Source organism: Schistocerca gregaria, chromosome 2 (genome assembly GCF_023897955.1).
Source record: "Schistocerca gregaria isolate iqSchGreg1 chromosome 2, iqSchGreg1.2, whole genome shotgun sequence".
Taxonomy (NCBI): Eukaryota; Metazoa; Arthropoda; class Insecta; order Orthoptera; family Acrididae; genus Schistocerca; species Schistocerca gregaria.
Genome location: NC_064921.1, coordinates 75,810,283 through 75,836,921, shown reverse-complemented (window position 1 = coordinate 75,836,921; position 26,639 = coordinate 75,810,283). Strand labels below are relative to the sequence as shown.

At 43.7% G+C, this 26,639-nt stretch overlaps 1 protein-coding gene across 4 annotated transcripts in view; it reads right to left on the bottom strand.

Annotated features, from left to right (window-relative positions):
- The window catches only part of LOC126336348 (solute carrier organic anion transporter family member 4A1), an 840,769-nt gene that overhangs the window by 486,039 nt on the left and 328,091 nt on the right, over window positions 1–26,639 (bottom strand). For 3 of the 4 annotated variants that reach the window (XM_049999925.1, XM_049999926.1, XM_049999927.1), the window contains exon 3: window positions 17,864–18,057. The exons of the other annotated variant lie outside the window; for it this stretch is intronic. In XM_049999925.1, coding sequence (XP_049855882.1) covers window positions 17,864–18,057 — 194 coding nt within the window. The remainder of the gene's footprint in view (window positions 1–17,863; window positions 18,058–26,639) is intronic. 4 annotated transcript variants of the gene reach the window in all.

Sequence of the window (26,639 nt, the reverse complement as noted above, 5' to 3'; positions counted from 1 at the left end):
AATAGTCATGGGTGACTGGAATTCGGTAGTAGGAAAAGGGAGAGAAGGAAACATAGTAGATGAATATGGACTGGGGCAAAGAAATGAAAGAGGAATACGCCTGGTAGAATTTTGCACAGAGCATAACTTCATCATAGGTAACACTTGGTTCAAGAATCATAAAAGAAGGCTGTATACATGGCAGAAGCCTGGAGATACTGACAGGTTTCAGATAGATTATATAATGGTAAGACAGAGATTTAGGAACCAGGTTTTAAATTGTAAGACATTTCCAGGGGCAGATGTGGACTCTGACCACAATCTATTGGTTATGACCTGTAGATTAAAACTGAAGAAACTGCAAAAAGGTGGGAATTTAAGGAGATGGGACATGGATAAACTAAAAGAACCAGAGGTTGTACAGAGTTTCAGGGAGTGCATAAGGGAGCAATTGACAGGAATGGGGGAAAGAAATACAGTAGAAGAAGAATGGGTAGCTTTGAGGGATGAAGTAGTGAAGGCAGCGGAGGATCAAGTAGGTAAAAAGACGAGGGCTACTAGAAATCCTTGGGTAACAGAAGAAAAATTGAATTTAATTGATGAAAGGAGAAAATATAAAAATGCAGTAAATGAAGCAGGCAAAAAGGAATACAGACGTCTCACAAATGAGATCGACAGGAAGTGCAAAATGGCTAATGTTGGAACACGTGAGGCAATACTGACCCTACGACTTATCTTAGAAGCTAGATTAAGGAAGGGCAAACCTACGTTTCTAGCATTTGTAGACTTAGAGAAAGCTTTTGACAATGTTGACTGGAATACTCTCTTTCAAATTCTGAAGGTGGCAGGGGTAAAATAGAGGGAGCGAAAGGCTATTTACAATTTGTACACAAACCAGATGGCAGTTATAAGAGTTGAGGGATATGAAAGGGAAGCAGTGGTTGGGAAGGCAGTGAGACAGGGTTGTAGCCTCTCCTCGATGTTATTCAATCTGTATATTGAGCAAGCAGTGAAGGAAACAAAAGAAAAATTCAGAGTAGGTATTAAAATCCATGGAGAAGAAATAAAAACTTTGAGGTTCGCCGATGAGACAGCAAAGGACTTGGAAGAGCAGTTGAACGGAATGGACACTGTCTTGAAAGGAGGATATAAGATGAACATCAACAAAAACAAAACGAGGATAATGGAATGTAGTCGAATTAAGTTGGGTGATGCTGAGGAATTAGATTAGGAAATGATACACTTAAAGTAGTAAAGGAGTTTTGCTATTTGGGGAGCAAAATAACTGATGATGGTCGAAGTAGAGAGGATATAAAATGTAGACTGGCAATGGCAAGGAAAGCGTTTCTGAAAAAGAGAAATTTGTTAGCATCGAATATAGATTTATGTATCAGGAAGTCGTTTATGAAAGTATTTGTTTGGAGTGTAGCCATGTATGGAAGTGAAACGTGGACAATAAATAGTTTGGACAAGAAGAGAATAGAAGCTTTCGAAGTGTGGTGCTACAGAAGAATGCTGAAGATTAGATGGATAGATCACATAACTAATGAGGAAGTATTGAATAGGATTGGGGAGAAGAGAAGTTTGTGGCACAACTTGACCAGAAGAAGGGATCGGTTTGTAGGACATGTTCTGAGGCATCAAGGGATCACCAATTTAGTATTCTAGGGCAGCCTGGAGGGTAAAAATCGTAGAGGGAGACCAAGAGATGACTACACTACGCAGATTCAGGAGGATGTAGGTTGCTGTAGGCACTGGGAGATGAAGAAGCTTGCACAGGATAGAGTAGCATGGAGAGCTGCATCAAACCAGTCTCAGGACTGAAGACCACAACAACAATTATTATTATTAGAGTGATTAGACACAAAGCATTAACAGCCTGCAGTTGTCCATTTTCTGCCAATTCAGAAGTAAGGAATGCAACAGTGAAGTGATTTACGAACAGTAAGTATAGTGTACACATCTGAACTTATTTGATTTTAAATTAGGATGCATTGTGCAGGTCAAGCAAATGCCGCAACGCAGAGGAGTAACATAGAGCAAGCGTGCTGTAACAAGTTTCTAACCTCTCAGTGAATAGTTCGCTTTTTTTTCTCTGCAGGAGTTGTGGGTAACACACACACACGCACACGCACACGCAAACACACACACACACACACACACACATACATACACAAACTAAATATCATTTATCTTTCATCGTTTTTAAAATAAGAATGTTCCAAGAAAAATGTTCCATTCTACAGTTTAGTTAGGTGCTAAATTTGGTGATAATGTGGGAGAAGGAGGGGGAAAGGAGGGTGAAGGGGGGGGGGGGGGGGTACAAGCTAATGTCTGGTTGCACTCAAGGGTAATAGTCCAAGAAAGGTTGGGAACCACTGCTCTATAGCATCACATCTCAGACGTTTCGACTCACTTCTTTTCCGGTTTAGTGACCGTCGCTAGTCAAACGACGAAATAGTCTACAGAGTAGTGTCCAATGTGACTGAGATTTACACTTACCTTTTTCATAATTTCTCCGCGTATGGCGTTTCATAGCGCTCTGGTGATTACTGCCAGCTCTTTTTTGGCATCTACTTACTTGACTACATTATTTTCAAAATGCTATCTCTGAATTCGTTACCCGAATAAGACATGGCCATTACGGCGTCTACGATGTACCATACACTTTGATCCATCATAAGACCTGATGGAATGCGACATCGATGTAATTATCTTCGACGTATAGAAGAACAATGCTTAAACAGAAATAACAATTAATTCCTCCGAGGTAGAAGCTACAATGCTTACAACAAGCTTTATCCGCGAACAATATGTTTCGGTAAGTTGCTGATAGAGACATACTGATGTCTTTTGCTAGAGGGGTCGACCCCCAAGGCAAGGAACGCGTAATCCGTCACGCCAGTTTCTTTGCCTGCTCTGTATTGTGAGCCCGGAACTGAGATCAAGAATGAAAGCAGGGCGCAGAAGCAGTAGCGCCCAAGGAAAGCTTGATCCCCTGTTGAATGGCTGCTCCCGGTATCATCGGCTTACTCCAGAATAGCGCCAAGGTTCGCAGCTGGAAACGAACAACAGACAGGACGGCCGGGATCGTTTTCAAAGTCACGTAATCCCGAGTCAGAAGGGAGCGTGCGGGTCTTCACCCGGATAAGTATTAACGGTTCTGTACAGCGGGAGGGTGGCGCGCCAGTCCTGTAATGTCTGTCACGACTGTGGGACGTCATTTGGAAAACGGAAGAAATATGCTTCTTATATTAGTTTATTCGTCTACACTCCAATGTCTGACATACAAATATAACGACGTGGATGCGTGGTGTTATTGTGATAATGGAACATAGAGATTAAAAACCTGAGTACTAGAAAAATCTTTCAACGTACTATTGAATGCTTTACCGTCCATTTGAAACTGCTTTAGATATGGCAACCTCATTCGAGGGTTGGAACTTTAATAGTGGCAACTATTTATTGACAACCGATACAAAATAATTACATGTTTGCACCCGTTACTGTCCTTCAAAGAAGTCACCAGCGTTGTGTAGAATCCGTTCCCAGCGATGTGCAAGGCCTAGTATACCGTCAGCAAAGCCTGTTCTGTTGATGGTGCGAATGGAGCTGTCTACTGCCTGTCGAATCTCTGGAACAGTCCTGAAGCGAATACCAAGAAGTGGTTCTTTCATCTTCGGAATCAAATCAAAGTCACAAGGACTTAAGTCCGGGGAGTATGGCGGATGGTACAGTACTTCACAGTTCCACTGACTGAACAGAGCAGCCACAGCTTGCTCTGTATCAGGCCGTGCATTGTCATGCAGAATGATGGGTGGGTTGCGCAGAAAGTGTCGCCGCTTCTTTCGCAAAGCTGGTCGCACGTGATGCACCAAAAACGAACAGTAACACTGTGCATTTGATTCCGAAGATGAAGGAACCACTTCGACGTTGATGTTTTAAGCACCTTCTTGCTTCCCACTGTTGAAGAGGAATTCGGGGATGGCGACCGCATCTTTCAACACGATCGAGCACCTGTTCATAAGCTCAGCCTGTGGCGGAGTGGCTACACGACAGTAACATCCCTGTAATGGACTTGCCTGCACAGAGTCCTGACCTGAATCCTATAGGACCCCTTCGGGATGTTTTGGAACGCCGACTTCGTGCCAGGCCTCACCGACCGACATCGATACCTCTCCTCAGTGCAGCACTCCGTCAAGAAGGGGCTGCCATTCCCCAAGAAACCTTACAGTACCTGATTGAACTTATGCCTGCAAGAGTGGAAGCTGTCATTAAGGCTAAGGGTAGGCCAACACCACACTGAATTCCAGAATTACCGATGGAGGGCGTCACGAACTTGTAAGTCATTTTAAGCCAGGTGTCCGGATACTTTTGGTCACATAATGTGCCTTCGCATTTCCAGTTTCCTACAGTTTACCAGCAGTAGTCGGGAACGGGTACACTCACCAACCAGCACAGCCGACTATGGTGTTCCATGGTGGCGGCGTACACCCGAGTTTCAGGATTTTTAATTTTTAACAATGAAATTCGTCGAACAGCCGTGCAATTGAGATGTTATTTTATTATATTTTCTCTACCAGTTACGGCATGTCATTATGCCTTCTTCAGACCCCATATGCATCTCTCAAAATATTCGACATTGGCATACTGGGGTCATATGTTTCTGGATGTCGTGAATTTTAAAATGTGTCCCGAGAATTCACTACATCCAGAAACATATGGTCCCAATATCGATTATTTTTTAGAGATGCATAAGGGGCCTGAAGATGGCGTAATGAAATGCCGAAATTGGTAATAATAAATTGGAATAATAAGATGACATCCCAAGTGCACAGCTGTTCGGCGAATTTCGTTTTTAAATATCCTGACCAGCCGTTGTTCCACGTCCACAATAGATCAACAAAGAACGGGTTTCACGAGGCTGTACTCTATACAGTGGAACAGGACGCGACGTCGAATACCAAACTGCTGGCGTGTTGTGCATGAAAAGCAGCTACATCCACACCACCCCCTGAAGATACAGGCAATGCAGCCACAGGATTCTGCACCGTGTGTGGACGAGTACGACTTCTCCCGGCGAATGCTTTTCACGGATGAAGCCAAGTTCAACAGGGAATATGTTCTCAATTCCCAGAACACTCATGTGTGGAGGCTGGTGAAAACCAGCATGGGTTTCAGGAACGATGTCTGAACATGTGGACAGGGTTCTTGGATAGACGTGTGACTGGGCCATACCACTTCTCACGGGAGCCGCCTACTTGCGATTCCTTAACGGCGTGCTGCATGGGCTCTTTGAAGATATGCCACTGCATGTGCGTCAGAACATGTCGTTCCAGCTCGGCGGACCGCCTCCTCTTTCAGTTGCAGTCCGAGATAATCTCTGCCAACGATTTGGGTAACAGTGGATCGGTTGCGGTGGCCGTATTGCTTGGCTTTAACGTTCTCCCGACGTGAACCCGCTACAGTACTACCTGTGGTGGTCACATGAAATCTTTGGCTTACGAGACCGCTGTGGCGCCCTAGGAAGATCTTCTGGCGCGGGTTATGGCTGCGATGGATGTTGGAGGACCAGGGACTGGATGGTGATCGTGTCTACCGAAACGTATGTATGATACACTACCTAAATAAAAATTTTACGTGTCTAATCCTACCGTAAGTAATTTAAGTAAAAGAAACAAAATGACGGGCGTACTGTAATCACTATTGTGTGGTCATCTGTATGTACTCGCTGCAACAGAGACAGCTATATTTGGTTGCTACAGCAATGGCTAGCCAGTATCGATAGTTGCATTGCAGCGAGGCCCACCACAGATACCATGGCAGAGGACGGAACGCTGGGAAGCACGAGCCACAATATCGGCTCCAGTGGTCAGAATAAACTGCTTAAGCGGTCAGTCTTCGCTACTACCGTCAAGCAAAACTAAAGCACGAAGATCGACTTCTAGGCCACCAGACATCCGTTGCCTTCTCAGCGTTTCGTTTCTGCCATGGTATCTGTGGTGCGCCTCGCTGCAGTGCAACTATCGATACTGGCAAGCCATTGATGCAGCAACCAAATATAGCTGTCTCTCTTGCAGCGAGTACATACAGATGACCACACAATAGTGATTACAGTACGCCTGTCATTTTGTTTCTTTTACTTAAATTACTTACGGTAGGATTAGACACGTAAAATTTTTATTTAGGCAGTGTATCATACATTAGTGTTTCATGTACCAATATCCCAAGGATATTTGGGTCCATACAAGAGGTTGCGAAACGGCTGCAAACGTCTCGAGAGGCGACCTGGAGACACGATGTTTCCACACTTAATGGAAGAAACAAGTTAGAATTGTATGACATACATCAGGAGTGTTCAGTGTATCGTTTTTAGCGCGGTCATCGGGGACGGTGCACTCAACGACACTCGTTAAGGAGTTTGGACGGCATAACCCGCGAGTTGCCAGCATTGGCCAAGGGTACACTTAGAATCGTCGAACATTGAGTTGAAAGCATAATTCGTGTACTTGAGCCCAGCGTCCTTCAGTTGCTTGTTTACGGTCATCTGAGTTTCTTCTGTGTCACTATCTTGAGTCAAACATTTTGAGGTTTGACTATCGCGAATGTTGTATGCAGTATTGTAGAGCAATAGACGGTATACCATAACCAGGCATAATTCAGTATTGATAATGTTAACAAGGTGTACGTGTTTTGACAGATTTCGAAATACCTGCCCAATATTGGCTCCAATAGTGAGAATAAAGCACTTACGCAGTCAGTCCTCGCGTCTACCTTCGAGCAAAACTGAAGAATGGCTCTGAGCACTATGAGACTTAACATCTATGGTCATCAGTCCCCTAGAACTTAGAACTACTTAAACCTAACTAACCTAAGGACAACACACAACACCCAGTCATCACGAGGCAGAGAAAATCCCGGACCCCGCTGGGAATCGAACCCGGGAACCCGGGCGTGGGAAGCGAGAACGCTACCGCACGATCACGAGCTGCGGACGCAAAACTGAAGAAGATAAACTTCTAAGCCACCAGACATCCGCTGGCTTCTCAGCGTTTCGTGTCCATGGAGGATCCAATACGGTGTAACAATACATGTTGTGAGTTTAAGTCGTAGAGTTGTGACTGCTCGGAAACAATCATTATCAACAACAACACTAAGTTACAATGAGAATAAATATATCTCATCAGACTCACGAAGTAAAGAGCTAAACACACGGAAAATGTTTTTTAACTCACAAACAGACTCATTTTTCGCATATCATTGCAAAAACTGAAAAATGTGGAAGTAAATGTTACCAGTGCAGCACTTTGGGAGAAGTAGTAGCAGCAAGTGAATCGTAATATTAAATGAGAAGATAGCTAAAAAATTAGCAGTTCTATTTCAACCTTATATTTCCATTTCACAAAAAGTACAGTAATGTAAATAAGCCTTGTACACTGCAAATGAGAGGTAGTATAAAAATATTACCTGCGCTGCGCAGTACAGACAGTAAGTTTGGATCTGATTGTTACAAACCCAGCCTAATTGTAATTCCCTCTGATATTTCTTACGTTTTACAGCAAAATAAAGAGAAAGTCACTGATGGTGGTGCAACATAACCGAAACGTGAGTGGGTAAATACTGAACAACAAAAAATCGTGTTTTGCTCTTGAGTAAATAGTGAACAAGGAAAATGTGTGATTTTCTCTAGGCGAAATCCTCTAATTTTATTTAACCACATTTGACACTCAGTGCAAGTCAGTCTCATAAAGAGTCACTTGGGGTTTAAGGAGGATCATCCCTAGCTGTCCTGGGGCAACGTTGTATTGGAAAGAGTTTATCATTGTCTTTCATCCACCTGTTGCCAAATGGCAAATTTCTCGATCACTTCAAGGGCCTCGAGCGATGGTTGCTGAGCATAATGTTGAGTATGCGCTTTTGTGGTAGAGTATAGAATAAAAGGGAGATAAAACATTAAACCATGTGCCAGTACAATGTCTAACAGCACCAGAAGGACCGCCGAACTTCGTCCACCACCAACAATGTTCAAATGTGTGTGAAATCTTATGGGACTTAACTGCTAAGGTCATCAGTCCCTAAGCTTACACACTACTTAACCTAAATTAGGACAAACACACACACACACACACACACACACACACACACACACACACACACACACATGCCCGAGGGAGGACTCGAACCTCCGCCGGGACCAACAATGTCACAGGCCCTTACTCTGTGAGTCATGGCAGAGAGGAATGGAATTCAATCTACGATTTTGACACACACTATGGTGATAAAATATTTACGCCAAACACTGATGCCTAAAATGTTCTTCTTCTTCCAGAATTCGAACCAGCTGCCATCGGTACTCCCCTACAGTAGTGCACGTTAGCAAACTCTGGCTCTGGAGGCCATCTACACCATCTGTCATGTAAACTAAAAACAAAAAAGCTACTGAAACACTAATTTTTAACATCTTCAACTTTTATAGACCTCACGTCCTCAGTTGTGTACACTATTACGTTATACTGATAAATATTATTTTAGGACAGTAACAACTGAATAAAACACAACTTTCATTCCATACACGTTTCTATGTCAACTAAATGGTATAAACAAAAATGTGTACATATTCCAGGCCACTGAAGATGCCTTGTAAAGAATAAAGGCGAAATGCGTGTAGCACAAAATCTGTTTTTTATTCAGCTATGAAGTTGCGATTAGACGGTCCCAAAGAAATATATATCATTATACAGTAAAACTAATATTTAACTCTGTAACTTAGGTCCTGGTTCCTACTTTTGACATACCGTTCAATATGAACAGATCTTGCTGTTAGGGACTGTTGTTTACAGTCTACTTAAGGCATTGGAGGGACAGTCAAGTCACCGATGTTGTGTCCATTGAACCAGACGAAATTATTATTCTCTGGAGATCAAAAGAACTGTGAAATGTTTTAGAAAAGGTGAATGCAAGGTGCGGAAAAAGGAAATTGACACTAAACAATAATAAGGGTAAGGTCATCCACATGAGTGCTGGAAAAATTTCGTTAAATTTCGATTACGCAATTAATAAGACAAATTTAAATTAAACTAAATACCTAGGGATTACCGATACAAACAACTTTAATTTGAACAATCACACTGTAAATGTTGTGGGGAAGGCGAGCCAAAGAGTGCGTTTTGCTGAGAAACAATACGAAATTTCAATCATCAACTTTCTATCCCGAATGACAAAATACTTTGATGACTCCCACCTACAAAGAGAGGAAAAAATAATCGTAATAAAATAACAGAAATTAGAACTCGCACGGAAAGATCTAAGTGTTAGTTTTTCCACGTGCTATTCGAGAAATATTTTGAAGACTGATCTATGAATCCTCTGCCAAACCCTGAAAGTGTGGATTACATAATAATTTTGTAGCTGTAGCTGTAGTGTCATATTCAACTCTGTTTTCGGGAAGACAGCGGGCTTATATACCCGTCCTGCTAACCAGATTTAGAATTTCCGTATATAGCCTAAGGTGAATCGTTCCTTTGAGACAGTACGGCTGATTTTCTTTCCCATACTTACCCCAATCTGAGCTAATGATGGGTCTCTGATTACATAGCCGTCGACGGAACGTTAAACCCTAATCTTCTTTAAATGCATACGTTCAGCTCCGTTCAGTTGCCTGCTAAGTCGTATCTTCCGTCGACATCGAAATAAGAAGTTACCAGATGTCACGAGCCCGCAAAGTGGCCTCCGAGAGACACACGTTTCTCATTTAAATTCCGAGAAATAGGACACCGGCACATATTAACATTTCAGAAGCATGCTATTAAGAAACAGAATGAGAGAAAAAAAAATTATGCTGAGTGTAGAAGCAAATATCTCGTAGCGTCGTTACGTTCATTGTTTTGTAATGACCACTTAATGACCGGTGTCAAAGCGAGGAGGTCTGGTAAACATCCCAGTTAAGTAAAGGTCGTCGCATTTGATGTAAGGCGAATGCCCGAAAATGCCGTGTCGAGAGAAAGAGTTAACGTCCCTCTACAGCGACGTCATTGAAAAAATTATTAATGTATTCTTGCGTGTGAGAGACATTAACTCTATCATGCGGTCAAGTAATTAGTTAACCTACTCTCTTCGCTGCCAGCGTGTCGTATACGACACATGGAACTGGTGACTTTTTATCTGCAACACAGCTCATGTAACGTCAAAGATACACTCGCCAATAATTTGTTTACTTCTTCAATGTGTCGTTACCTAATGCAACAAGTTTATGCGCTCCGTGTCGTCGAGTAGATGTAACAGAAATATTAGAGGGATATACAGGCCGCTAGTGTCCTGGGGCTGAAGGAAAATTGGTTATAATTGAATTTACTGTTCGAATACAGTATGAAGAAAATAATTAAACCGGTGCAAGTATGTAGAACAGAAGAGTTAACGGCCGGACAACACGTTTTAAGGATCTCGCGTAGTTTACTTTCCGTATTATCTCCTACTTCTAAATATACAGAAGTCGGGCGATGTTCCCGTACTGCCACTTTATCCACACGAAGAATTCTGTCTTGCACTTTCAAACATTCCTCGAATGTTTTGAGTTCTCATGGACTCCAGGACTCGTGACCGAAGTGGAGAGGCGTGGTTAATACACTGAACTCTTCCGAGAAGAACTGAGTTCATTTTCCGGTCAGGGAAATTTGATTTAGGTTTTCAGCGGATTCTCCAAATATCTCAAATAAATGGTGGGATGACACAGTATGCGAAGCGAAGATGTGAGCCTTTGAAGCATCTCGCAAAGTCGAATGCCATAATCGACTTTATGGGACGCACCATAATTCTCTCATTTTGGACAGTCCGTAGCTGCCCGCATCGCATGGTTTCGAGCTTCAGCCTCATCAAAGTAAAACATCAAAATTTTTTGTTAATGTTTAAACCACCTCCCATATTCATTCGCATTAGGGCACTGACTTCGTGAGTAATGAAATTTATCGCTACCTAAAGCGACATATGAAAATGAGTGGTGGACCAATGCTCGAACAAGGATTACCCGCTTATCGAGTGCGTTTGTCACTTAGGCTATCCGATCACACTTCCCAGACCGATCAAAACTCCGGTATGTCATACTCTTATCAATTTCTCCCCGTAGGTGTACATCTATAGCTATTACAGTTAACGAAGGAAGAAGATTAGCTTTAAAGTCCCGTCGGCATCGAGGTATTAGAGACAGAGCACAAGCCCGGATTGTGTCAAGGGTGGGGAAGGAAATCGGCTGTGCCCTATCAAAGGAACCATCCCGGCAATTGCCTAGAGCGATGTAGGAAAATTACGGAAAATTTGAATGACCGAACGCGGGTTTGAACCGTCGTCCTCCCAAGTGCGAGTCCAGTGTGTTAACCACTGTACCACCTTGCTTATTTATGATCGTAAAGTTGAATTTCAGTAATATTTCAAGAAGGGTTTATTAACAAATTTGTCGCAGTTGCAGTACATTCGTCTGGCTGTTTGGCGACTAGTTCCGAACCAAATGGTTCATTCTCAAACCTGACCTACTGAGGCTACAAAAATAGTACATAGTTGTCAGTGAACAGTGATATAAGTGTGGGCACATCCTTTAATGAAAGGAATAAATTTCATATCTGAAACTGTAGTCTGTCATCAGATAAAATAAGTATTTGAATAACGTGAAGTTTCGGATCAGATAAGAATTTCCGGAAAATCATAGGTCCCTACGTTTGCTCAGGCTAATAAATGCTGTGAACATTACCATACTGAAGATGGGTGAGCAAATAGAAGCCTATAAAATTGAGGTCACTGAATACTGTTATTGAAATTTCCACTGTTTTTTGTTCTGCTGACTTGCAATACAACAACAGCATTCCTGTAACGCGTAAAAGACCTATTTGCCTCTACTAGAGGAGTTACATTATAGAAAATTATAAGTTACTGGCGTAAATAACTGCAGAGGGCATCCGAACTGGTGTCATAGTACTTAATTTGAGACAGAAAAACTATAGTTTGCTGATATCTTACGGCTGTACGCAGTGGAGCACCCGGCAACAATTCGCAATTATGTTGAAGTCACGACTGCCTGACATGTGCTCCATCTCCCTCACATCGAGGTGAAATGCCCTTGCAAGACACTAACAACATCACAAATACTTGTAAATATTTCAAATGCGAACGTATATCGTCTGCAAAGGTTTTCGCAAGTACTGTAATTAGTTCTCGTTAAACGTGATATTGAACCAGAGAAATTTACTCTTTCCTGCAACTTTCAGCTTTTAAATTAAATTACGTTTTGAAATAGTATCTCATCCACAGTATGACTGTCCAATTCACTTGAGAAGGGAAGGTAGTGTGCCTTCTACGTGATCAAGGAGAACAAAAAAATCTTTTAAATCACCGTATGCAGTCCATTCCTGACCATTGCATTTCATTGCCGCAAAGCACATTCTAAATCTGACGCACCATACCAGTCAAGGAATGAGGAAAAGTTGTTGTAAAAAAGCACTGAGGCTACTTACTAATAAAACAATGAAAACTCTTACTAGGTCACACCGTAGTTTGCTACATCTCTGTTAGTCAAAGAACGTCGCCTGGTAAACTAGGCTACTTTTTGTAGAACAGTGTGGAATGGACACGTAAAACGATCCGTGGCCTATCACCTTTTCCTTTTAACAGAGAGCGCAGTAGTTGCGCTAAATGCACGGTATATATTAAGGCGTTGATAATTCTGGGAGCTCACGTTGTGAACGCATCCGTAGGTTTTGTTCATAAAATTTGCAGCAATCTAGGACATATATTTCCGCTAGCCTTCCTCAGAAGTTGTGCGCTGTTTGGCATCATGGAAAATTATTTCACTAAAATGAATGGAATCGGCGGGGAAAAAAATTAAGGTTCGTTTATATGATCGTGAGCTGAATTTTCCATCATTGCCCACAAATCATTCCAGATGAATGCTTGGATGGCTGCTACTTAATACGCCATGTGCAGCATCTACCTCTTTTGTATATCCGACAGAACAGATATCACTCAGATACATTTACATTCTCGAACAAGCGGGGGACGGCTTCTTGGCGTATGTTTCAGGCGAATGCATAAATATCACCTAAACTCCTACGGGTATCAGGATTTGCGAGTAGAGAGTTTAATGAACGAGGAACACTGCTTCGCAGCGTGCGATAAATTCGGAATGTGACTCGATCAGGGATCGGACCAAGATGGCCGAAGTGGTTAAGGCAAAGTAGTAAATCCGGGTTCGAGTGTCGGTGCGGCACAAATATTAAGCTTTCGACATTGCATTACGGCTGGCCGTCACGGTTTCTCACCTATCTTTACCTTTTCCTTTCCTACATTTCATGTTTACACTACCACTTTGCCTGTCCATTATTTAGACGTACGTACTGAAGTAAATGTTTGAACTTAATTTTGTTGGATTGCATTACTGACACAGAACTCCAGCTGGATAAAAACAACCATATAAAATCCCAGTAATCAAACTAAGGTCGTCCGTGTAGAACACACACACAGAAAGCTCACGTACAGAGGCGGCATCGTGTAATTTGCTGATAAGACCCTGTAAACCATAGATGACAAATATCAAAGCACTCAACAGCATTCCTGAAAACCGGCCAGTTCAGTTAGCACAGTTGGCGTCCAGCCTAATTATACTGGGTGACTCTCCTAAGAGCTGTCAGGGGTGTTTTCTCCAGTATTTATTTTATTTTCGCAATGTGTAGATGGAGACATCTGAGACAAACACTGCTTATTGGGAGTTTCATGCAAAGCTCAGCGTAGACGGAAACCGAGCGAGGTGGCGCAATGGTTATCACACCGGTCCCGCATTCGAGAGGACGACGGTTCAAACCGGTGTCCAGCACCTGATTTAGGTTTTCCGTGATTTCCCTAAATCCCTTCAGGCAAACGCCGGGATGGTTCCTTCGGAAGGGCACGGTCGACTTCCTTCCCCATACTTCCCTAATCCGATGGGACCGATGACTTCGCAGTTTGGTCCTCCTCTCCCCCCAAACCAACAAACCAACCGTAGACGGAAAATGACGGTTTGATTGTCGTTACAAAGGAAACATTTTTGGATGTGGAATTTTGTGTGCTAATTTGATAGAACGGTGCGATATTTTGTGTAAGAAGCAGTACTCTAGCAGCGGCTGCATAGCCCTACTGCATCGCATAACTACACTGCGTGGAGCGGGCAGCGACACTTATACGGGAAAAGTTGGGCCAGTACGACGCGGCCAATAAATGTTTATCGTTTTGTCATATCCTTCAAGACACATCATTAAACAGAATATCGCACTATTACTCGATAAAGCTAACTTTAGATCCGAGCAAAGCCAAAACCCAGTTGAAAGAGGAACGCATGTTTTCTTGGCAATTAAAACACGGAAAGCAAATGCGGAAAATATTTTCGCGGGCAGCCGTGACCCTTGCTGTTACCATTATTAACCCCAGAACACTAAAGGGAGGGGAATGTTACAGTGTTACTAAACCATCGTAAATTTTACTAAAAATGGTTCAAATTGCTGTGTACACTATGGGACTTAACATCTGAGGTCATCAGTGGCCTGGATTTAACAACTACTTAAACCTAACTAACCTAAGGACATCACACACATCCATGCCCGAGGCACGATTCCCAACCTGAAACCGTAGCAGCAGTGCGGTTCCGGACTGAAGCGCCTAGAACCGCTCGGCCACACCGGCCGTTGTAAATTTTCTACTCCATATATTATTTAAAGTAGTTTACGCACTAGTTATTTGCTTTTATAAGGTCTTCAAAAGTATGTCACACACAAAAAAGTACAAAATGTCCTTTTTGACACCCTATATCTACAATACCAGACTGGGGATAAGCGCGATTGGTGCCAACTGCAATCGTAAATTTTACGGAGGTTTAGTAATCTAGGATTAAAATTACGGTCGACGAGAAGGAGAACAGAGTGACAGTGCTGACGGAAAAGATGGTGTGACGTGCAAGCAAAATGTTGAAATTGCGTCAGTTGACAGTGTCTAGATTACGGTAGAAGGGACACGGCGCTGAACGGAATATGATTCAGGTACAAGTTTCAGAGAAGCAGCTTCACAGAACAAATATCTCACTGACGATATGGGTAGAAGTGTTAATAGGCAGAAGTTTATGCGATATCATGAAAAATACAACGAAATATTAAATGTTCCAAAAAAATAGCTTTTCTCGCATGGAATTAGACTCAAGGCTAGCAAGGAAAGTCTGAGATAAACTGTTCTGTCTATGGGAATTCCTTTTAAAATGTGCTACAATATACGCGCCATGTCATTGAACTAGACCGTTTCAAAAAAAAGAAATACTGTATCAGACTTTTGCGAAAAAGTGGTCACTGGGTCATAGATATGAAACATACATCACACTTGTTTCCCTGTGAGTAAATGTCCAAGTGTTAGTGTCTGGCGGTATTGTACGAAACTGCTGCTCATTTTCTTTTATTTCACTCATTTACTGTAACTGGCTTTCGGAACACGCCCATAAAACCATTTCATCAGTGGAATGTACGATATTGTTTTGCGACAATGCAAAGGTTTGGGTTGGGTTCTTTGATGAAGGAGACCAAACAGCGAGGTCATCGGTCTCACTGGATTAGGGAAGGAAGTCGGCCCTTTCGAAGGAACCATCCAGGCGTTTGCCTGGAGCGATTTAGGGAAATCACGGAATACCTAAATCAGGATGACCGGACCCGAGATTGAACCGTCGTCCTCCCGAATGCGAGTCCAGTGTGCTAACCACTGCGCCACACTGCTCAGTGACAATTCTGACATTAGGACCAAGCCATAACCTGGTACGAAGTTACATATGCTTAGATTTGTCATGTGAAGCCATGCTGGCGATTTTTGTGTCAGTTATGACGGTACGAATATTAGAAGAACATAACACTCAGCCCCCGAGCGGAAAAGTCTCTGACCCAGCCTAGAAATGTTTAGTTGTTATGCTGCCTGGCAGTGCCATATAGACAGCGCTCCGCATCAGGCACAGCTACAGAAGGGATAGGATCCTCCTCCCCAAATATACATTATAGTACAAACGTTTATGTCTGATATATAATTTTCCAAATTTCACAGCTAATTTTCGGAGAAAAGTAAGAGCTCTGAAAATGGCGAGGAATTTTAGGAAATTACAGATGCATTTAGTAAAGGATTCCTTTCAGATGGTTGTGTGATGACCTTCCCCCACATGAAGGGCTCACTACCTGACCGGTAACATTTCAGCCATGTAAAGGCACACATTCCTATGCTCACAGTATCGACTATCAACAACAAATTCCGCACGGTTGGTAAGTACGCAGGTAAAACTGGAAAACTTCAGCATGTTGTGGAGCGGAAGACAGAAAGGGAAAGACCCTCTACTAAAAAGAAAAATTAACAGATAGACTGACTTCCCGAACTTAAGTGGGCATCACTGGAATAAACATTCCCGTCATTCGTACGCTAACGAATACAGACCTGTGTTCACAACTGCAGCGCTAAGTGAAACATTGCTAATGGTGAGTAGTTCCAAGAGTCTGCCACTACACAGTTCTTAAATTAATTTTATGACGCATGTTGTTCTCAAATTTTCAGACGAATACTTTTCAAATGCAATATTTTTATGAACTGCAATTTCTTGGATGTTATGCCAAAGCAATGTACTAAGTAGTGATGTAAAGAAATAATACATGTTCTGTACGTGGCTACAGTCCATGCAAATACTTTCAGAAAAGGCTTCCTAACAGTTAAATCTATATTCGATGTCAACAAACTTCTCTTATTCAGAAACGCTTTTCCTGCCATTGCCAGTCTACATTTTATATCCTCTCTACTTGGAAGAACAGTTGAACGGAATGGACGGAGTACTACTGGAACAAGCATTCCCCTCATACGCACGCTAACGTAGCCGTAATGTGCACACCTGTGTTCACAACTGCAGCGCTAAGTGAAACATTGCTAATAGTGAGTAGTTCCAAGAGTCTGTCACTACACGGTTCTTAAATTGTATGACGCAAGTTGTACTCAAATTTTCAGACCATTGCTTTTCAAATTCAGTATTTCTATGAACTGCAATTTCTTTGATGTTATATTTCATGTACGTAATTTTATTGTTATTGTTATTCAACTCATATGTGGCACGTTAAAGGTGCAGGAAGCCTCAATTATATTTGTGTGTGTGTGTGTGTGTGTGTGTGTGTGTGTGTGTGTGTGTGTGTGTGTGTGTGTGTGTGTGGCGGGAGGGGGGGGGGGGGCAGTAAGAAACTTTGGGCTCCTCTCACCCTCACCGAAGGACGGAACCGTGGATCCGCGTCTCAATCTCCACTTGTAAGAATACTACCACGACCTCCCTGCCCTCTCTCACACGCTCTTCGTGTTACTCGAGTGTAAGCATGGGGCTGCTGCCACACTGAACAAGTACTCAGTAATTTAGGGCCATTCAGTTCATGGGCTGGGTGCCGCATAGAAAACGCGATTAGCTTCTTCTGTTTGGACTGCCTCCACCTACACTCGACAAAAATCCGAATTACAAATAATATGTTTGTCCGCATGACCATAATCCGCAGCATCTGTTATGTATCAGTCGCTGATTTTCCCTGTCTTAAGGTTACTGCAAATTGAGAGCGCTTTTCGCCACATACGTTTCGTTTCCGGTCGTCATTGGTGGTAGTTCACTACAAAACATGCAAACATGAGGCAAAAACACCAATGAGTAACAGGGAAACGCGTCTGGTGAATAATACTCGTGTACTGCTGTAAGTCTACGTCGGAAAAGAAAGTAATAATTTACACAAGTTACGAACATCTGCCGAAGCAGCAGAGGAAATGCGCCTTGCGACCCTCAGTGGAGTCTCCCTGCTTGCAAGGCAGCGCGCACAGTGAACAGTAAGCGGCTTACCTTGCATGGCGCCGGCAGCAGAGCCAGAAGAGGACCCACTTGGCGGTGCGGAAGCGCTGCAGCAGGCGCGGCCGGAAGAAGCACCAGCCACAGCGCGCGTCCGACGAGCCGCCCCCGCCGTCGCCGCCGAGCTGCGAGCTTCCGCCCCCGCCGCCCCCGGGCTCGCCTCCCGTGCCGCCGCCGCCCCCGCTGCCCTGCAACGGCAAGAAGCACGTCGGCATCGCTTCCTCCCTACCCTGACATCGGCTCGTCAATCTCTGTAGCAGCTCTCTCTCCGACACAGTACAGTTCGCCAACAGTTCACGTCGTCTTCATCGTAGCATTTGCTGCCCGAAGTCGATCACAGCAGAAAAGAAGCGCTATAGTCTAAAAACGTTCTTTGCATCACCTCCTTGGAGTCGTAATTTTGCGCACTGTCACTTAACAATGGCAGATTCAAAATTTCTCAAATCTAGCTTAAAAAACTTCAAACCCTTCTCACAGTCAATAAAATAATTCACCCTATCTGCAACACTCCTGTCTCTAAACTTGAGCAAAGTCTTGTGCTATTGCCAACGCAAATACTTTTTCACGTGCAACAGAAAACTCCCAGGGGCAACAGTTCTCTAAATGACGTGCAGACGGTCTTAAAAAGTCCTACAGAATAATATTATCAGCAGTTATGCGGCAACACGTTAGCTCCTCGCTGTAATCCGCGGGTAAAACTCGCGACAGCCAAACTAATTTTCCGGTAGTAATTCTCCGAATCACATCAAGACCGCAACAAATCTTCTGTAGAAAAACATAACATTGTCACTGTTACGCGAGGAAGATTGTTCTGACCGCACTGCTATATCTGTCACAGCGCTGCTTTTTTAATAAGACGAGCGAATTCCTAACACAAAATTCTTCTTATCACCAACTGATACGCGTAGATCAATGGCCACGTATCATCCGTATAGACGCCAGTCTGTTTATGGCTCCCTCCTGCATCAGGTGGACCGGACACTGGATTTTGGCACAGGGTCCAAACAATGTGTATTCTCAGCAAACAGGATGCACACCTACGCCTCCTCTTCTGAGAACTGACGACTCTTCAGCCGGCTCCGGTGCGGGAATGTTTAATCGGCACTCCTGCGCGCGAGATGGAGCCGCCGGCGCACTGAACTCAGTCGATGCGGAAACAACTGACTGTCCTCCGTTTGTTTTCTCTCCGCCGCTGATAACGTCCACTTTCTCCGCGTCCACGATTTCCGACGCGCTGGCTCGCTGCGAGCACAGAACTCGTCCCTGGGAGCCCGCGGGAACGCGCGTTTGTGTGCGTGTGCCGAATTGGTTCACCCGCACGCTACACAGCACGTGGCCGAAATCCTGCGTGTATTGATTTCGCCAGAGGAGCAACAAGTCTCCCTCTTAGCGGGCCACGTGGCGTAGAACGCCCTCGCACGCGCAGCAGGCAGCCTGGTACGTCGTCCGTCACGTGTGCACTACGCAAACTACCGCTGAGGAAGACTGAAGACGATGCTTGTAGCTTCGTAGCTGTGCTCGTTCCCTATGACTTGTAGGTGCGTCCCTTGAAACCGGGGATTTGTCACTTAGAATGGCAGGCACTATTGCAGAACAGTTCACAAATCAGGCGGCAGGAGGACAACAGTTACGCGAGCCAGCTGTCTCTTGCGTTCCGTCACGCTGCATGTCGTTAGCATACCGTTCAGAGAGTGACGCGCAAGGCCACTGGAAGACGAGTGAAACGACGGCGCTACCTAGCCATTCTCTGCTCTACCTCCTCTCCATACTAGCACTCGTTTCGTAGTCTCTTTACCCAAACGAATCTCTTCTTTATCGCAGCTAAAATTTTCCTCCTCACTGATTTAATACCTCAATCACTGTCACAGAGAGGAATAGTTCTTTACGCTATCACCTGTCAATATTTTAACAAGACGCCCATACAATTCTTTTTTGTCTACAACGTCTCTGGAACACTTCACTGCAGCTTTACCATCACAGTAGCAAAGTATCTGTTGTGGTGGTTAGCCAACGACTCTCTCGTAAATATGTAGCGATAGTAACTACTTGAGAATCGATGAAATAACCAAACAAAAGTCTCAGATTTACTTAATTCTAGCACAGAATTCAAAAGCTAACAATGTTCGAGGTAATATTCGTCACCAAAATCATCAAACGACGGGAAATAAGTGTCATTCGCGTGGTAAACAGCACAAGCACTTGGCGTCGCTGCGACGAGAGTTATTTCCTGTAGCTCTATGTGTAATTAGACGATTACAGTAACAGCAGTGCCGTTAACGTATCGGATAAGTATACTTATTGCTAGCACAGAATTCAAGAGCTAACAATGTTCGAGGTAATTGTCACGCGACGGGAAATAAATATTTTCCGCCTGGTAAATATCACAAGCACTTCACGTGGCTGCGAGGTAAGGTACTGTCTACAGCTGTATGTTACACGATCACAATGGAAGCAGTGCCAGTAAAGTTTCGTATAGCTGTTCCTCCAGTAATAGCCGAATAACTGCACAGATAAACCAGCGATCGTCACAAGTGTCTGGTCCGCCTGAGTCTGGGAACAGACAACAGTTGTGCTGCGACCTGAAGCGCGAAGAGCTCCGAGCAGCAGGCGTGGTGTAGCCGCGCGGAGGACGCAGCCGTCGGACGCCAGCCGTGATCCCTGGCCGCCCGCAGGGTGTCGCTGTAGCGACTGCGGCGGCTCGCCCCCTCGCACGGCATTTATACCGCGCTGCTCCGCCCACCGGCGACGCCACGCACCTACCACCGAGGCGCGCATGCGTCGCCGGCGACGTCGGAAAACATCGCCACCAAACAGTGGAGGGCCCTCCTCAATCAACAGTAGCTTCCCCCTGCAGCGACACTGGTACGGCGATCAGTCGGAAAGTAATGCTTTCTATTTTATAATTTTTGTTTTACAAGAAACTGCTTAATGTATTTCTTTATCTCCCACTACAATTTTTACCTTCTCCCCCCCCCCCCCCCCCCCCCCACTCCCCTCCCAGTGCTTTCCTCAAACACTAAATTGGTGAGCCCTTGATGCCTCAGAGCGTGTCGTACCCTACGACCCCTTCAAGTATCCTTACATTTTTCTTGTCTCCCCAATTCTACACAGTGCCTCCTCATTAATTATGTGAACTGCCCACCAAAAAACAGATGGAAACTCAGTTCTAAGCAAAGAAGGGAAAGCAGAAAGTTGGAAGGACTATATAGAGGGTCTATTCAGGGACGATGTTCCTGAGGACAATATTATGGAAATCGAAGAGGATGTAGACGAAGATGAAACGGGAGATACAATACTGTGTGAAGAGTTTGATAGAGCACTGAAAGGCCTAAGTCGAAACAAGGCCCCGGGAGTAGACAACGTTCCATTAGAACTACTGACAGCCTTCGGAGAGCCAGTCCTGACAAAACTCTACCATCTGTTGAGCAAGATGTATGAGACGGGCGAAATACCGTCAGACTTCAAGAAGACTATAATAATTCCAATCCCAAAGAAAGCAGGTGTTGACATATGTGAAAATTACCGAACTATCAGTTTAATAGGCCACGGCTGCAAGATACTAACGCGAATTCTTTACAGACGAATGGAAAAACTCATAGAAGCCGACCACGGGGAAGATCAGTTTGCATTCCGTGGAATGACCCTACGACTTATCTTAGAAGAAAGATTAAGGAAAGGCAAACCTACGTTTCTAGCATTTGTAGACTTAGAGAAAGCTTTTAACAATGTTGACTGGAATACTCTCTTTCAAATTCTGAAGGTGGCAGAGGTCACATACAGGGGGCGAAAGGCTATTTACAATTTGTACAGAAACCAGATGGCTGTTATAAGAGTCGAAGGACATGAAAGGGAAGCAGCGGTTGGGAAGGGAGTGAGACAGGATTGTAGCCTCTCCCCGATGCTACTCAATCTGTGTATTGAGCAAGCAGTAAAGGAAACAAAAGGAAACTTCGGAGTAGGTATTAAAATCCATGGAGAAGAAATAAAAATGTTGAGGTTCGCCGATGACATCTTAATTCTGGCAGAGACAGCAAAGAACTTGGAAGAGCAGTTGTATGGAATGGACAGTTTCTTGAAAGGAGGGTATAAGGTGAACATCAACAAAAGCAAAACGAGGATAATGGAATGTAGTCGAATTAAGTCGTATGATGCTGAGGGAATTAGATTAGGAAATGAGACACTTAAAGTAGTAAAGGAGTTTTTCTATTTGGGGAGCAAAATAACTGATGACAGTTGAAGGAGAAAGGATATAAAATATAGGCTGGCAATGGCATGGAAAGCGTTTTTGAAGGAGAGAAATTTGTTATCATCGAGTATAGATATAAGTATCACGAAGTCGTTTCTGAAAGTATTTGTATGGAGTGTAACCATGTATGGAAGTGAAACTTGGACGATAATTTAGAAGCTTTCGAAATGTGGTGCTACAGAAGAATGCTGAAGATTAGATGGGTAGATCACATAACAAATGAGGAGGTATTGAATAGAATTGGGGAAAAGAGGAGTTAGTGGCACAACTTGACTAGAAGAAGGGACCGGTTGGTAGGACATGTTCTGAGGCATCAAGGGATCACCAATTTAGTACTGGAGGGCAGTGTGAAGGGTAAAAATCGTAGAGGGAGACCAAGAGATGAATATACTAAACAGATTCAGAAGGATATAGGCTGCAGTAGGTACTGGGAGATGAAGAAGCTTGCACAGAATAGAGTAGCATGGAGAGCTGCATCAAACCAGTCTCAGGACTGAAGACCACAACAACAACACCCATCAAATTTTCTACATTCTTCTCCAGCACCACATTTCTAAAGCCTCTATTCTCTTTTTGTCTAAACTGTTTATCCTCCACGTTCCATCACTATACATGGCTCTTGTTAGCACAGTCAATGTCTCTTTGGCACTAGAACGTACAGGTGAAGGGTTCTGGGCAATGAAGGGTCTACGCAAAGCGTTAGCGGCTGTGGAACGTGCAGGATACACAGTGAGTTGTTTTCGTTCAACTGACAAAATTGTAATTGAATGATTAATGTTAGACAAAATTTGATTAGTAAAGATGAATAATGAGGCGAAATGTTACACCTTCTGTCGCCCCACTTGTTGCAGACAATATTACTGCGAGGGGCTTGTCCAGATCGTCTTCGTCTACTGTATATAATGCCGTCACGTTGGAGCGCACAGGTTTGTGCAGAACAGTCCTGCTCGCCCACACCCACACCGCCGTTGGCAAACTGTCCTGTATTTGCAAAAAGCCTCTCGAGAGCCGAGATTTTCAGTGTGGTAATGGGAGTAATGGGAGGATTTTGTAGGAAATTTCGTCTACTTTAATTTTGTGTCGAGTGGTCATTTTCTAGAAACGCATAGTTTTCGGAATGTTGTTGTTGTTGTTGTTGTTGTGGTCTTCACTTCAAAGACTTGTTTGATGCAGCTCTCCATGCTGCTCTATTCTGTGCAATCCTCTTCATCTCTAACTACTGTAATCTACACCATTCTGAATCTGCTTAGTGTATTCATCTCTTGGTCTCCCTCTACGATTTTTACCCTTCACGCTTCCCTCCAGTACTAAATTGGTGATCCCTTGATGCCTCAGAACACGTCCTACCAACCGATCAATTCTTATAGTCAAGTTATGCCGCAAGTTTCTCTTCTCCCCAATTCTATTCAGTACCTCCCCATTAGTTACGTGATCTACCCATCTAATCTTCAGCATTCTTCTACAGCTCCTCATTTCAAAAGCTTCTATTCCCTTCTTGTCTGTACTGTTTATCGTCCGTGTTTCACTTCTGTACACGGCTACACTCCATGCAAATATGTTCAGAAAAGACATTCTAACATTTAAAACTATATTCGATGTTGACAAACTACTCTTCTTCAGAAACGCTTTTCTTTCCACTGCCAGTCTACATTTTATATCCTCTCTACTTCGACCACCTTCCGTTATATTGCTTCCAAAATGGCAAAACTCATTTACTGGATCAAGTGCCTCATTTCCTAATCTAATTCCCTCAGCACCACCTGATTTAATTCGTAATTCGACTACTTCCATTATCCTCATTTTACTTTTGTTGATGTTCATCTTTTATCCTCCTCTCAAAATTCCTATTCCAAATTTTTCTTATGTCTCTTTTACTGTTTGCTCAATATACAGATTGAATAACATCGTGGATAGGCTACAATCCTATCTCACTCCCTTCGCAACCACTGCTTCCCTTTCATTCCCCTCGACTCCTATGACTGCCATCCGGTTTCTGTACAAATTGCAAATAGCCTTTCGCTCCCTGTAGTTTACCTCTGCCAGCTTTAGAATTTGAAAGAAAGTATTCCAGTCAACATTGACAATTTCTCTATGTCTACAAAAGCTACAAACTTAGATTTGCCTTCCCTTAACCTATCTTCTTAGGGAAATCGTAGGGTAAGTATCGCCTCACGTGTTCCTACATTTTTCCAGAACCCAAACTGATCTTCCCCGAGTTCTGATTCTACCAGTTTTTCTATTCTTCTATTAAGAAATCTTGTTAGTATTTTGTAAAACTTACGTATTGAACTGATAGTTCGGTAATTTTCACGCCTTTCAGCAACTGCTTTATGTGAAATTGGAGTGATTACATTATTCTTGAAGTATAAGGGTATTTCGCTTGCCTCGTACATCTTGAACAACGGATGGAAGAACTTTGTCATGGCAGGCTCCCAAGGCCAACAGTAGTTCTGACGGAATATCGTCTACTCACTTGTTTCGACTTAGATGTTTCAGAGCTCTGTCAAATTCTTCGCACTGTGTCGTATCTCCAATCTCATCTTCATCTACGACCACTTCCCTTTCTATAATACTGCCGTCAAGTTCATCTCCCTTGCAAGAACCTTCCATCTTTCGGCTTTCCCTTTCTATGCTTAGGACTGCTTTTCCCTCTGAGCTCCTGATATTCTTGGCGCTACTTGTCTTTTCCTCAAAGTCCTCTTCAATTTTCATGTAGGTGGCATGGAACTATATGAAAATCGGATGGGGCAACACGGGCCTGTTATGGAGGACTACGGACGACAGTGAACCCAAGGCGTCGGGTTGTAGCAGTCTTTGCAAGTGCTCGTGTGTGGTCTGACATTTCCAAACTGAATCAGAGGGTGCTCCATGTGTTGACAAAGTTTTATGCGCTTAGAAACTGGATTACAGCACGCTGTTTGTCATGGACCGACGTAGTTACGTCACACACCATCATGTTACACACTCACAATACGGATTCCTCCAGCGGCAGAGAGCTGCAACTTGGGTCAGCGAAGCGTGAAAGTCGTTTGAGGGATACGTGTGAAATGTGACAGCTTAACCGATACTGAGAACGGAGTAAAAAAATTCGTAGGTGAGCTGTGGTAAAAACTGCTGTTTTGAAGAGCGCGACGCAGCGCGTAGTGTGAAGTAGTCGCTCTCCGTTTCTGGCGGTGCCGCCGCTGTGGCAATCGCAGGTTTGGTGTCTCCCTCTGGTGGAAAAGGGGAACGAGTGCCTGTTCACGTGCGTTTAAGGGGCGCTATGAGCTCGCCAGTCGGTCAGTCTAGGTCAGTCTTTCGTCCCCAGCTTGCTAGTCTGTCACTCGTCCGCATGTGTTAGGCAGTTAGTGTCTGTCGTTCGGAGTGCTATTATGTCTTTCGTTCGGATCAACCTTTAAAGCCGGCAAAATTAGAATCTTTCCACTCCGCCAGTAAGAGAACTCAGCGAGTGGTCGCCCGGTCGGGACTTTGTTCCTGCATCTGAGTCTGCGCGTTAGGCCACCAGTCTGCTCGTGTTTGCTCAGGCAATGGTCACTGGCGGTTGGATTGATCGGTTGGTCGGTCGCGCACTGAGACACAAGAAAGTTAAGTGATTGATGATATGTTGTTTCATTTACTCTTGTTAAATTCTACTCGTTTCCTTGGTGAGGTCACCAGCCGTTTTATTTTGGGGTCGTCCCACCATTCTTCTCCGTTTGCCCACCCGCAGGAAGGTGGTTCTTTATAATTTCGGTGGTCCGTTTCCCCTTGTGGAGTATGGGCGGGTTAGAGCAACCTGCGTTTCGGGTTGTTCGGTAATCTCCCTATCAATCTTCCATACGTTAGTAGCTGCCTCTGTCATATTTGTCTGATTCGGTGTGTTAACGAATTTATTGCTTGGAGTGTAACGGCCTAATTCCTGAAATATGTTTTGATCTTGCCTATCATCTTGAGAGGCGGTATCTGTGTACTGTAGAGCATGTTAACTTGTTTGGCCAACCTTGTATAATTTTATATAAGATTGTATTTCATGGGCTTTTATTTAAAAGGTCATTTTAGTATATAAAGTTGCCACCCTTTCACCGTAAGACTTTTCTTAGAAGTTAAAATCAAGTTGCACCTTCGGTAGCAAAATTAATATTTTAATTTTACTGTTTTGTACCATTTCCATCCCTCCTACAGGGTGCATATTTTGTGTGCTTGTGTGAATTGTTAAAACTTTTATTTTAAAGTAATCTGGTGTGTTGCAGATTTCCACCAGTGTAGTCTTTCAGAGGTTGTTGTGAGCGGTCGTAACTACGACCGTGACAGTAGCCTTTACGTTTCAATACTCACCCGTACATTACTAACTTAATGAAGGAGAAGAAAATAGGAGACATTATTTTCTGACTGGTCCTCGAATTATGTCTGGCGAGATGTCAGTTTGCTGTCTCTGAGGCATAAGAAGTAGAATTCCAACACAAGCCACCTCATCTTAGCAATCGTTTGGCAGTGCATCTAGTGTGAAATTCAGTGTTAGGCGATATAATTCTTGTGGGTTGAATC